This window comes from Pristis pectinata, unplaced genomic scaffold (genome assembly GCF_009764475.1).
Source record: "Pristis pectinata isolate sPriPec2 unplaced genomic scaffold, sPriPec2.1.pri scaffold_88_arrow_ctg1, whole genome shotgun sequence".
Classification (NCBI taxonomy): domain Eukaryota; kingdom Metazoa; phylum Chordata; class Chondrichthyes; order Rhinopristiformes; family Pristidae; genus Pristis; species Pristis pectinata.
Window position 1 is genome coordinate 111,351 of NW_026262574.1, and position 14,719 is coordinate 126,069.

The following is a 14,719-nucleotide window of genomic DNA, read 5'->3' on the forward strand; positions in this document are numbered from 1 at the left end:
TATAAAAGGAAAGAAAAAGATTTATTGTGTATATAAAGAGAAAAAAATCCCCAAATCAATAAAAAAATTGTAAATAAACAACTAAAAGAAAATTTCTTTTTAGGACCCATATGTCCAAAGATAGGCTAGCCCGTTTTAATCACCCTGTAAACCCTACCTGTGACAGCTGGAAATCGACCGTGGCTTCCCTGACACACACGTTTGGTCCTGTCCCCTTCTGGAAAGATATTTTTAACACTATTTGAAACATATTGAAGATTGATTTACAGCCTCACCCTATCACTGCAATTTTTGGATCACCAAGGACATCTATCTGCCTCCGCTAACCGTATGATTGCCCTTGTTACATTAATGGCCAATACGATCCATTTTGCTTAAATCCAATACCCCCGACTACTTTTCAATGGTTCTCTCAAACGATGTCATGTTTCAACGTGGGAAAAATTCGGAGCGGCACTGTCGACCCTTCGCTGAAATGTGAAGATATCTGGAGCCCGTTTATCCAATTTTCTCACGCGACGTGGATCCCCTCTCAATAACTTTCCAACTCAGAGGAACGGAGCTGACGACGTCGTATATTGCTCTGTTTCACGGAGACACTTCAGCCCAGTCTTTTGTTTTGAGATTTTTCGGTTTGGTTTGATATATTGAGACGTGCACACACTACAAGACCGGAACGCAGCTTTTTTTCCCAAAGCTGTTAGTGTTGAACGTGGACGGACACCTCCTACACATAATGTCTTCCCCCCCTTTACCGGCTGGACTCGTCACGGTGTTATTTAACTGATCATCACGGTTCATTTGCACACTGCCTTTTTATTTTTTACACTTTGTGTAGCAAGTGTGTTTGTTTTATTTTATAGTTATAACGGGCTCTTACCAATCTGCCGGTTTGGTTTTTATTAGGCAAGGGCGTGCCATCGTAATCTCGTTGTGTTGTTGTTGCAACAGTACAGTGACAAATAAAGAATGGTTAATTGTTAAATAACTTTTCTTATTGATTTGGGGATTTTTAAAATTCATATAATAAATCTTTCCTTTCTTTCATATTATATTCATTTACTAGGAGATCGTGAGATCTAAAGATTTTTTATATTTTATTGTTCTTTACGACGATCCATGCCACAGTTGTTCTCCTGATATCTTCATACGACCGTCGATGTTATATATTAATCTGTATTAAGTTGAAAACTAATAAAAAGAATCAAAATGAAAGAAAGCTTTAAAAAAAAGACAGAAAAAAAAGACAGGACTGAAATTTCTCAACAGAAGCAGAGCAATATTACGTCGTTTTATAATCACTGCAATCCTCGGGCTACCAGTGACGGATTCTGGCCATTTATCCTCTTCTGCTTGTCCTATGATCGCTTTCGTTGCATTAACGGCCAAGAGGTCCATCCTACTTAAGTGGAGGGACCCTAAACCTCCGACCACATTTCAATGGTTTTCTCAAACTATAACATGTCTTAAACTTGGAAGAAATTCGGAGCGACACTGCTGATCCTTCGCTGAAATTTGAGGAAGTTTGGAGCCCAGTTCTTCAATATTTCCATACGATATAAGCTGACCTTCTTTCAAATCCCTTTCAACGACCTTTGAATGTAGAGGAGCAGAGCTGACCACAAAAGAAGGTTTGCTTTTAACGGAAGGAATATCAGTCCAGTTCTTTTTGAAGTTTTTGGTTTGCTTTTGTTAGTATTTTTCTGGATTTGGTTTTTTTTTAATACATTTCTTTTCAATTTTTCTTTGTAGCACGTTCACTTAGCAAGAGAGCGGGAGGTCTAGATCCTTGTGAGTATACACATTAACTTATCATTGTTATCCAGATCTCTTAGCTCCGTACGTCGAATCATTAAATGTTACGTATATTAATTTGAACTAATTTGAAGTTCAATAAAAAGATTGAGAAAGGAAGAAGCCCACTCCACGATCAATCCAACCCTTCCCTCCCACACACCCCACAACCCTCCATCGTCCTGACATCCGTGGGCCTATCCAAGAGTCTTTTAAATGTCCCTGTTGTATCAGCCTCTCCCGCCACCCCCGGCAGTGCGTTCCAGGCGCCCACCGCTCTCTGTGTAAAGAACCTACGTCTGACACCTCCCCTAAACTTTCCTCCACTCACCTTAAACGGATGTCCTCTGGTGTTGGCCATTGCCGCCCTGGGGAAAAGGTGCCGGCCGTCCACTCTGTCTATGTCCCTCGTAATCTATCGAGTTGCCTCTCATCCTCCGTCCCTCCAAGGACAAAAGCCCTCGCTCGCTCAACCTTTACTCATAGGATGTGCTCTCCAGTCCAGGCAGCACCCGGTAAGTCTCCTCTCTATAGCTTCCACACCCTTAGAACATAGAAAACCTCCAGCACAATTCAGGCCCTTTGGCCAAACATGTCCCTACCCTAGAAATTACTAGGCTCACCCGTAGCCTCTATTTTCACTCAGCTCCATGTACCGATCCAACAGTCTCTTGAAAGACCCTATCGTATCCGTCTCCCCACCGTTGCCGGCAGCCCGTTCCCCGCACTCAGCCGCTCTCTGAGTAAAAAACTTACCCCTGACATCTCCTCTGTACCTGCTCCCCAGCACCTTAAACCTGTGTCCTCTTGTGGCCACCATTCAGCCCTGGGGAAAAAGCCTCTGACTATCCACCCGATCATGCCTCTCATCACTCTTATACACCTCTATCAAGGTCCCCCTCATCCTCCAGTCGCCTCCAAGGAGAAAAGGCCGAGTTCCCTCGACCTAGCTGTCATAAGGCAGGCTCCGCAATCCAGGCAGCATCCTTGTAAATCTCCTCTGCACCCTCTCTATGGCTTCCACATCCTTCCTGTAGTGAGGCGACCAGAACTGAGCACAGTACTCCAAGTGGGGTCTGACCAGGGACCGATATAACTGCAACAATACCTCTCGGCTCCTAAATTCAATTCCCCGATTGATGAAGGACAATACACCATGTGCCTTCTTAACCACAGAGTCAACCTGCGCCGCCGCTTTGAGCGTCCTATGGACTCGGACCCCAAGATCCCTCTGATCCTCCACAGTGCCAAGAGTCCTACCATTAATACTATATTCCGCCAACATATTTGACCTACCAAAATGAACCACTTCACACTTATCTGGGTTGAACTGCATCTGCCACTTCTCAGCCCAGCTTTGCATCCTATCTATGTCCCTCTGTAGCCTCTGACAGCCCTCCACATAATAAGGCGAAGCTTCTTGTGGTTTTTCTTACTGCGGTGTGCACTGATCGCTTTGCGAGCTTCCCTCGAGCAGGGAATTTGAACGCACACTGGCGCGCGTGACAATAAGCTGCTCTGATGTGAATCTGTCGCAGGGTTTTTACTTGAGACATTGACCAGCCGTCTGCCTCCAGAGGTGTTTTGCCCTGATGGGTTCCTCTGTGTTGTGAGTTGAGGAAACAGGTTCGGTGGGTCTCAAGAGCAAGGGCTCTGAACACAGTCTGGCAGTAAAGGATTTTATTTACAAAAGAGGAGTGGGGGAAAACGGTAACAGGAATAACACACACGCGCACGGTTTCTAGCGAGCGTGGGAAATCGCACCGGGGATAAAATGCGCACACGCACACACACACAACAAACTAGGCACACACAATCAAGGAAAACCAACGATACCTGCCACCCCATGCAGGCATGGCTCTACACTACTAGGGACACTAACTAAGACGCTCCCGACCCTTTAACAGTGCACACCTCACCAACAATCTCTCCAGCGCCGTTCCACGGTCCTCGGCCTGGAGTGAAGCAGGGTGGACCCTCGAAGACGGCCGAGTGGGGGAGCCAAGCACACATGGCGCCCTTCATAGTGCTGGAGGGCTGGGGGGGGGGGGGGTCCAGCCCAGGTAATTTACAGGGGGCCAATGGCTCGGTGCCGGCAAGGATGAACCGATTACAAAGGCCAATGGCCCAAGGTCAAGTACAAAGGTGCTTAAAGGGGCCAATGGTCAGGTGTGAACTGATGGGTGGGGCAGGGCCCAACCTCGATCGGCAGCGGTGTCCTCTGACCAGGTGGTGGGCGGTGCTGTCATCTGACAGCCACGACCCCCCACGGTACACTCCGGTGGTTAGACTTTTTTTTAACAAGAATCAGAGATTAAGTGATTTCAATTTTCTCCAAAGCCACTTGCTCAGACTGACGTCGCCAGGACCGGACAGCTTGAGTCACAAGGAGAGACTGGACAGGCTGCGACTATTTTCCCTGGAGCTGAGGGAGACTGAGGGGTGAGGTTTATAAAACCACGAGGGGGGGGGCGGACGTAAGGTGGATGGTCTTTAATTCCCCCACGCCCTGGAGGGTATTAGGATTGGTTTATTATTGTCATTTGTACCGAGGTCTGGTGAAAATCTTGTCCTTGCACACCGATCGTACAGGTCAATTCATTACACAGTGCAGTTACATTGGGTTAGTGCAGGGCGCACTGAGGTAGTACAGGGCACTGAGGTAGTACAGTGTGCATTGAGTTAGTACAGGGTGCATTGAGTTAGTACAGCATACATTGAGGTAGTACAGAGTGCATTGAGGCAGTACAGAGTGCATTGAGTTAGTACAAGGTGTACTGAGGTAGTACAGGCCGCACTGAGGTAGTACAGGGTGCATTGAGGTGGTACAGGGTGCATTGACGTAATAGAGAGTACATTGAGGTAGTACAGAGTACATTGAGGTAGTACAATGTGCACTGAGGTAGTACAGTGTGCAGTGAGTTAGTACAGGGTACGTTGAGTTAGTACAGGGTGCACTGAGTTAGTACAGCGTGCACTGAGGCAGTACAGGGTGCACTGAGGCAGTACAGGGTGCACTGAGGCAGTACAGGGTGCATTGAGATAGTACACTGTGCATTGAGTCAGTACAGGGTGCACTGAGGTAGTACCGGGTGCATTGAGGTAGTACAGGGTGCATTGACGTAGTACAGGCTGCATTGAGGCAGTACAGGCTGCATTGAGGCGGTACAGGGCGCTTGAGGTGGTACAGGGTGCACTGAGGTGTACAGGTGCACTGAGGTAGTGACAGGTGCATTGAGGTAGAAACAATAACAGTACAGAGTAAATTGTCCCAGCTACAGAGAAAGTGCAGTGCAATAAGGTGCAAGGTCACAACAAGGTAGATCATGAGGTCAGAGTCCATCCCATCGTATAAGGGAACCGTTCAATAGTCTCATCACCGTGGGGTAGAAGCTGTCCTTGAGCCTGGTGGGACGTGCCCTCAGGCTCCTGTATCTCCTACCCGATGGAAGAGGGGAGAAGAGAGAATGTCCCGGGTAGTCTCTGCAGAACTCTGTTTCGGCCCCATTGAGGGTACTGCGTGCAGTTCTGGTCACCTCACTACAGGAAGGATGTCGAGGCTTTAGAGAGGGTGCAGAGGAGGTTTACCAGGATGCCGCCTGGATGAGAGGGCATGTGCTATCAGGGGAGGCTGGACAAACTTGGGCTCTTTTCTCTGGAGCGGCAGAGGCTGAGGGGTGATCTGTTGGAGGTGTTCAAAATGATGAGGCGCGTAGATAGGGTGGACAAGCAATATCTTTTTCCCATTACTGAGCGATCCAATACCAGAGGGCATGCATTTAAGGTGAGAGGGGGGTAGGTTCAGAACAGACGTGAGGGGTACGTTTTTTTACTCAGAGAGGGGTGGATGCGTGGAATGTTTTGCCTGATAGGGTGGTGGGGCAAATTCATTGGGGGCTTTGAAGAGGGGCTTGGATGGCGCATGAATGAGAGGATAAGGGCATTCTGTAGGTAGGAGGGATTAGCTATGTCGGCACAACATTGTGGGCTGAAGGGCCTGTTCTGTGCTGTACTGGTCTATGTTCTATTTAAAACCTTCAAAAAAGTTACAAAAGTAAAAAAAAGTGCAAAAGTGGAACAACGAGGAGGTGTTCGTTGGTCCGTGGACCGTTCAGGAATCTGACGGCGGAGGGGAAGAAGCTGTTCCTGAATCGTTGAGTGTGGGTCTTCAGGCTCCTGTACCTCCTCCCCGATGGGAGTAACGAGGAGAGGGCATGTCTCGGGGTGGTGAGGGTCCTCAGTGAGGGATGCTCCCTTCTTGAGGCACCGATGTCGTCGGCGGCGGGGAGGGTTGTGCCCGTGATGGAGCTGGCTGAGTCTACAACCCACTGCGCGCCGGAGCCTCCGTATGGGGCGGTGACGCACCCAGTCGGAACGCTCTCCGCCGTAAATCTGTTGAAATTTTCGAGAGCCTTTGGTGACATCCCGAATCTCCTCAGACTCCTAACGAGGAAGAGCCGCTGGCGTGCCTTCTACGTGATCGCGTCGATGTGTTGGGCCCGGGATAGATCTTCTGAGACGTTGACGCCCAGGAACTCGAAGCTGCTCACCCTTCGCACGGCTGACCCCTCAGTGAGGACTGGTGTGTGTTCTCCTGACCTCCCCGTCCTGAAGTCCGCAGTCAGTCCCTCAGTCTCGCTGATGTTGAGTGTGACACCACCCAACCAGCTGATCGATCTCATTATGAACAACATGAATCTTTCTTTGGCATTTTTCCCCCCGATTTTGAACAACTTACACCATTTTCCCCCTTGAAGGACTTTTTAAAAACTTGAACTGCTGTTTCAAGTTGTACAAACTAAGGCACGACTGGTTCGTTGTCAAAAAACTTGCAAAACCCAAAATTGGGTCTTTCCTACATCAAAGAATACTAAATGCCAGGTTTCCTCAGAAGGCAAAGGAAATTCGTCCACCCTCACCAATTTTTTCACAGACATCCCATAGGAAGCATCCTATCCAGACGCATCCCAGCTTGGGACGGCAACTGCTCTGTCCCAGGACCGAAAGAAACCGCAGAGAGTTGTGGACACAGCCCAGCGCGTCACGGACACCAGCCTCCCCTCCGCAGACTCTGTCTACACTTCCCGCTGCCTCAGTGAAGCAGCCAACATAATCAGAGACCCCTCCTACCCCGGCCATTCTCTCTTCCCCCCACTCCCGTCGGGGCAGAAGATACAACATCTGAAAGCACGTACCCCCAGGCTCAAGGACAGTTTCTACCCCGCTGTTATAAGACTATCGAACGATAAGATGGACTCTCGACCTCACGATCTCCCTCGTCGTGGCCCTTGCACCTTATTGTCTGCCTGCGCTGCACTTTCTCTGTAGCTGGGACACTTTACTCTGCGTTCTGTTTTTGCTTTTCCCCTGTACTACCTTGATGTACCGATGTGATGAATGATCTGTGCGGGTGGTGCGCAAAGCAAAGTTATTCACCGTACATGTGACAATTAAAAACCAATTTATCTCACGCTAGGTGCCTGTGAAGCTGCTACAAGAAAGTTTTTCATTGTACCCGTGAACACATGGACTTGTGCAGATGACTTAGTTAATCCCGCTGGGTAAGGATTCACTGCACCCTGTTCATGCATGTTGTGAGTTGAGGAAACAGGTTTGGTGGGTCTCAAAAGCAAGGGCTCTGAGCGCAGTCTGGCATTAAAGGAATTTATTTACAAAAAGAGTGGGAATAACACACACACACACAAACAACAAACACACACACACACACACACACACACACACACACAGTTTCTAGCGAGCGTAGGAAAATCGCACCAGGATAAAATACATACATACAAACACACCCCCCCCCACCACCCCACCACAAACTGGGTACATACAATCAAGGAAAACCAATACAATACCCGCCACCCCTTGACGCAGTGCAGGCTCGGCTCTCTGCTACCAGGGACACTAACTAAAACGCTCCCAACCCTTTAACAGTGCACACCTCACCATCGATCTCTCCAGCGCCGTTCCACGGTCCTCGGCCTGGAGTGAAGCGGGGGGGTTCCCGAGAAGATGGCCAAGAGGTGGTGCCTGTTATAGTGCTGGAGGGCTGGGGGTCCAACCCAAGGGTTCAGAGCCCACTCTATACCACCTCAATGCACCTTGTACCACCTCAATGCACCCAATACAACCTCGGTGCACTCTGTACTACCTCATGCACCCTGTACCACCTCAAGGCAACCTATACTACCTCAATGTACTCTGTACCACCTTGTTGCACCCTGTACCACCTTGTTGCACCCTGTACCACCTCGATGCACCCTCTATTACCTCAGTATGCCCTGTCCCTCCTCAGTGCGCCCCGTCCCACCTCAGGGGACCCCGTCTTACGTAAATGCACCGTGTACCACCTCAGTGCACTCTGTACCACCTCAATGCGCCCTGTAGTATCTAAATGCGCCCTGTACCATCTCAGTGCGCCCTGTACTACCTCAGTGCGCCCTGTACTACCTCAGTGCGCCCTGTACCACCTCAGTGCGCCCTGTACCACCTCAATGCGCCCTGTACCACCTCAGTGCGCCCTGTACCACCTCAATGCACCCTGTACTACCTCAGTGCGCCCTGTACCACCTCAGCGCGCCCTGGATCAACTCAATGCACCCTGTACCGCCTCAGTGCGCCCTGTACCGCCTCAGTGCGCCCTGTAGTACGTCAATGCACCCTGTACCGCCTCAGTGTGCCCTGTACCGCCTCAGTGCACCCTGTAGTACGTCAATGCACCCTGTACTACCTCAGTGTGCCCTGTACCACTTCAGTGTGCCCTGTACAACCTGCATGCACTCTGTCCCACCTCAGAGCGCCCTGTCCCACCTCAGAGCGCCCTGTACCACCTCAGTGCGCCCTGTACTACCACAATGCGCCCTGTACCACCTCAGTGAGCCCTGTACCACCTCAATGCACCCTGTACTACCTCAGTGCGCCCTGTACCACCTCAGCGCGCCCTGGATCAACTCAATGCACCCTGTACCGCCTCAGTGCGCCCTGTACCGCCTCAGTGCGCCCTGTACCGCCTCAGTGCGCCCTGTACCGCCTCAGTGCGCCCTGTACTGCTTCAATGCACCCTGTACTGCCTCAATGCACGCTGTACTGCCTGAATGCACCCTGTAATACTTCAATGCACCCTGTACTACCTCAGTGTGCCCTGTACCACTTCAGTGTGCCCTGTACAACCTGCATGCACTCTGTCCCACCTCAGAGCGCCCTGTCCCACCTCAGAGCGCCCTGTCCCACCTCAGAGCGCCCTGTACCACCTCAGAGCGCCCTGTCCCGCCTCAGAGCGCCCTGTCCCGCCTCAATGCACCTCGTACTACCTAAATGCCCCCGGTAGTACCTCAATGCGCCCCGTCCCACCTCAGTGCACACTGCACTACCTCACTGCGCCCTGTACCACCTCAATGCACCCTGGATCAACTCAATGCACCCTGTACCACCTCAATGCACCCTGTACCAACTCATTGCACCCTGTACCAACTCATTGCACCCCGTCCCACCTCAGAGCGCCCTGTCCCACCTCAGTGCACCTAGTACTACCTCAGTGCACCCCGTCCCACCTCAGTGCACCCCGTCCCACCTCACTGCGCCCTGTACTACCTCAGAGCGCCCTGTACTACCTGCATGCACTCTGTACCACCTCAGTGCGCCCTGTACCACCTCAGTGCACCCTGCAATACCTCCATGCACCCTGTACCACCTCAATGCACCCTGGATCAACTCAATGCACCCTGTACCACCTCACAGCGCCCTGTATTACCTGTATGCACTCTGTACCACCTCAGAGGACCCTGAACCACCTCAGTGCACCCCGTCCCACCTCAGTGCACCCAGTCCCACCTCAGTGCACACTGCAATACCTCAATGCACCCTGTACCACCTCAATGCACCCTGTCCCACCTCAGTACCCCCTGTACCACCTCAGTGCACCCTGTACCACCTCAATGCACCCTGTCCCACCTCAGAGCGCCCTGTCCCACCCAGAGCGCCCTGTCCCACCTCAGTGCACCTCGTACTACCTCAATGCGCCCCGTCCCACCTCAGTGCACACTGCACTACCTCACTGCGCCCTGTACCACCTCACTGCGCCCTGTAACCACCTCACTGCACCCGTACTACCTCACTGCGCCCTGTACCACCTCACTGCACCCTGTACCAACTCATTGCACCCTGTACCACCTCATTGCACCCTGTACCACCTCACAGCGCCCTGTACTACCTGCATGCACTCTGTACCACCTCAGTGCGCCGTCCCACCTCAGTGCACCCTGCACTACCTCACTGCGCTCTGTACCACCTCACTGCGCCCTGTACCACCTCACTGCGCCCTGTTACTACCTGCATGCACTCTGTACCACCTCAGAGGGCCCTGAACCACCACAGTGCACCCCGTCCCACCTCAGTGCACACTGCAATACCTCAATGCACCCCGTCCCAACTCAGTACGCCCTGTACCACCTCAGTGCACCCTGTACCACCTCAGTGCACTCTGTACCACCTCCATGCACCCTGTACCACCTCAGCTCACCTTGTACTACCTCAGCGCGCCTTGTACCACCTCAGCTCGCCCTGTACCACCTCAGCGCGCCCTGTACCACCTCAGCGCGCCCTGTACCACCTCAATGCACCCTGTACCACCTCAATGCGCCCTGTACCACCTCAGTACCCCCTGTCCCACCTCAGTGTGCCCTGTAATACCTCAGTGCCCCCTGTACCACTTCAGTGCGCCCTGTACCACCTCAGTGCGCCCTGGAATCAACTCAATGCACCCTGTACCACCTCAGTACCCCCCTGTACCACCTCAGTGCCCCTGTACCACTTCAGTGCGCCCTGTACCACTTCAGTGCGTCGCCTGTACTACCTCAGTGCGCCCTGTACCACCTCAGTGCCCCCTGTACCACCTCAGTGCGCCCTGTCCGACCAGAATACACCCTGTACTACCTCAGTGCGCCCTGTCCGACCTCAGTGCGCCCTGTCCGACCTCAGTGCACCCTGTACTACCTCAGTGCGCCCTTTACTACCTCAGTGCGCCCTGGATCAACTCAATGCACCCTGTACCACCTCAATGCACCCTGTACCACCTCAATGCACCATGTACCACCTCAATGCACCATGTACCACCTCAGTACCCCCTGTCCCGCCTCAGTGCGCCCTGTACTACCTCAGTGCCCCCTGTACTACCTCAGTGCCCCCTGTACTACATCAGTGCGCCCTGTCGGACCTCAGTGCGCCCAGCGCCACCTCAGTGCCCCCTGCAATACCTCCATGCACCCTGTACCACCTCAATGTACCCTGGATCAACTCAATGCACCCTGTACCACCTCACAGCGCCCTGTACTACCTGTATGCACTCTGTACCACCTCAGAGGACCCTGAACCACCTCAGTGCAACCCGTCCCCCTCAGTGCACCCCGTCCCACCTCAGTGCACACTGCAATACCTCAATGCACCCTGTACCACCTCAATGCACCCTGTCCCACCTCAGTACCCCCTGTACCACCTCAGTGCACCCTGTACCACCTCACTGCACTCTGTACTACCTCACTGCACCCTGTACCACCTCACTGCACCCTGTACTACCTCAGCGCGCCCTGTACCACTTCAGTGCGCCCTGTACCACCTCAGTACCCCCTGTACTACCTCAGTGCACCCTGTCCCACCTCAGAGCGCCGTGTCCCACCTCAGTGCACCTCGTACTACCTCAATGCGCCCCGTCCCACCTCGTGCACACTGCACTACCTCACTGCGCCCTGTACCACCTCACTGCACCCTGTACTACCTCACTGCGCCCTGTACCATCTCATTGCACCCTGTACTACCTCATTGCACCCTGCACTACCTGCATGCACTCTGTACCACCTCAGTGTACCCTGCACTACCTCACTGCGCCCTGTACCACCTCACTGCGCCCAGTACTACCTGCATGCACTCTGTACCACCTCAGAGGGCCCTGACCACCACAGTGCACCCCTTCCCACCTCAGTGCACACTGCAATACCTCAATGCACCCCGTCCAAACTCAGTACCCCCTGTACCACCTCAGTGCACCCTGTACCACCTCAGCGCGCCCTGGATCAACTCAATGCACCCTGTTCCACCTCAATGCGCCCTGTACCACCTCAATGCGCCCTGTACTACCCCAGTGCGCCCTGTACCACCTCAGTGCGCCCTGTACCACCTCAGCGCGCCCTGGATCAACTCATGCACCCTGTACCACCTCAATGCACCTGTACCACCTCAGTACCCCCTGTCCCACCTCAGTGTGCCCTGTACTACCTCAGTGCACCCTGTACCACCTCAGTAGCCCCTGTACTACCTCGATGCACCCTGTACCACCTCAGTGCGCCCTGTACCACCTCAGTAGCCCCTGTACTACCTCGATGCACCCTGTACCACCTCAGTACCCCCTGTACCACCTCAGTGCGCCCTGTACTACCTCGATGCACCCTGTACCACCTCAGTACCCCCTGTACCACCTCAGTGCGCCCTGTACCACCTCAGTGCGCCCTGTACTACCTCAGTACGCCCTGTGCCACTTCAGTGCGCCCTGTACCACTTCAGTGCGCCCTGTACTACCTCAGTGCGCCCTGTACCACCTCAGTGCCTCCTGTACCACATCAGTACCCCAAGTACCACCTCAGTGCGCCCTGTACACCACCTCAGTGCGCCCTGTACCACCTCAATGCACCTGTACTACCTCAGTGCGCCCTGTACCACCTCAGCGCGCCCTGGATCAACTCAATGCACCCTGTCCACCTCAATGCACCCTGTCCCACCTCAGTACCCCCTGTCCCACCTCAGTGCCCCCTGTACTACCTCAGTGCCCCCTGTACTACCTTAGTGCGCCCTGTACCACTTCAGTGCGCCCTGTACCACCTCAGTGCACCCTGCAATACCTCCATGCACCCTGTACCACCTCAATGCACCCTGGATCAACTCAATGCACCCTGTACCACCTCACAGCGCCCTGTACTACCTGTATGCACTCTGTACCACCTCAGAGGACCCTGAAACCTCAGTGCACCCCGTCCCACCTCAGTGCACCCCGTCCCACCTCAGTGCACACTGCAATACCTCAATGCACCCTGTACCACTCAGTACCCCCTGTACCACCTCAGTGCACACTGTACCACCTCAATGCACCCTGTCCACCTCAGAGCGCCCTGTCCCACCTCAGCGCCCTGTCCCACCTCAGTGCACCTCGTACTACCTCATGCGCCCCGTCCCACCTCAGTGCACACTGCACTACCTCACTGCGCCCTGTACCACCTCACTGCACCCTGTACTACCTCACTGCGCCCTGTACCACCTCAATGCACCCTGTCCCACCTCAGTACCCCCTGTCCCAGCTCAGTGTGCCCTGTACTACCTCACTGCCCCTGTACTACCTCAGTGCCCCTGTAATACCTCAGCGTGCCCTGTACCACTTCAGTGCGCCCTGTACCACCTCAGTTCCCCCTGTACCACCTCAGTGCACCCTGTACCACCTCAGTGCGCCCTGTACCACCTCAGCTCGCCCTGGATCAACTCAATGCACCCTGTACCACCTCAATGCACCCTGTACCACCTCAGTACCCCTGTACCACCTCAGTGCGCCCTGTACTACCTCAGTGCCCCCTGTACTACCTCAGTGCGCCCTGTACCACCTCAGTGCGCCCTGTACCACCTCAGCATGCCCTGGATCAACTCAATGCACCCTGTACCACCTCAGTACCCCCTGTACCACCTCAGTGCCCCCTGTACTACCTCAGTGCCCCTGTACCACTTCAGTGCCCCCTGTACTACCTCAGTGCCCCCTGTACTACCTCAGTGCCCCCTGTACTACCTCAGTGCACCCTGTACTGCCTCAGTGCCCCCTGTACCGCCTCAGTGCCCCCTGTATAACATCAATGCACCCTGTACTACCTCAGTGCCCCCTGTACTACCTCAGTGCCCCCTGTCCGACCTCAGTGCCCCCTGTACTACCTCAGTGCCCCCTGTCCGACCTCAGTGCCCCCTGTCCGACCTCAGTGCCCCCTGTCCGACCTCAGTGCGCCCTGTACCACCTCAGTGCGCCCTGTACCACCTCCGTACTCCCTGTACCACCTCAGTACTCCCTGTACCACCTCAGTGCGCCCTGTACCACCTCAGTGCGCCCTGTACTACCTCAGCATGCCCTGGATCAACTCAATGCACCCTGTACCACCTCAGTGCCCCCTGTCCCGCCTCAGTGCGCCCTGTCCCGCCTCAGTGCCCCCTGTACCACTTCAGTGCAACCCTGTACCACCTCAGTGCCCCTGTACTACCTCAGTGCGCCCTGTACCACTTCAGTGCGCCCTGTACCCCCTCAGTACTCCCTGTACCACCTCAGTGCACCCTGTACCACCTCAGCGCGCCCTGGATCAACTCAATGCGCCCTGTACCACCTCAATGCACCCTGTACCACCTCAATGCGCCCTGTACTACCCCAGTGCGCCCTGTACACCTCCATGCACCCTGTACCACCTCGATGCGCCCTGTACCACCTCAGCGCGCCCTGGATCACTCAATGCACCCTGTACCACCTCAATGCACCCTGTACACCTCAGTACCCCCTGTCCACCTCAGTGTGCCCTGTACTACCTCAGTGCGCCCTGTACCACCTCAGTGCCTCCTGTACCACATCAGTACCCCATGTACTACCTCAGTGCGCCCTGTACTACCTCAGTGCACCCTGTACCACCTCAATGCACCCTGTACTACCTCAGTGCGCCCTGTACCACCTCAAGCGCGCCCTGGATCAACTCATGCACCCTGTCCCAACTCAATGCACCCTGTCCCACCTCAGTAACCCCCTGTCCCACCTCAGTGCCCCCTGTACTACCTCAGTGCGCCCTGTACCACGTCAGTGTGCCCCGTACCACGTCAGTGCGCCCTGTACCACGTCAGTGCGCCCTGCGATACCTCC

General features: G+C 53.9%; 1 protein-coding gene across 1 annotated transcript in view; it reads left to right on the forward strand.

The window, feature by feature from the left end:
• Positions 1-14,222: 14,222 nt before the first annotated feature.
• The window catches only part of srcap (Snf2-related CREBBP activator protein), a 48,389-nt gene continuing 47,892 nt past the window's right edge, over positions 14,223-14,719 (forward strand). The window contains exon 1 of the mRNA XM_052009949.1: positions 14,223-14,349. Within this exon, the coding sequence (XP_051865909.1) occupies positions 14,223-14,349 (127 nt within the window). The remainder of the gene's footprint in view (positions 14,350-14,719) is intronic.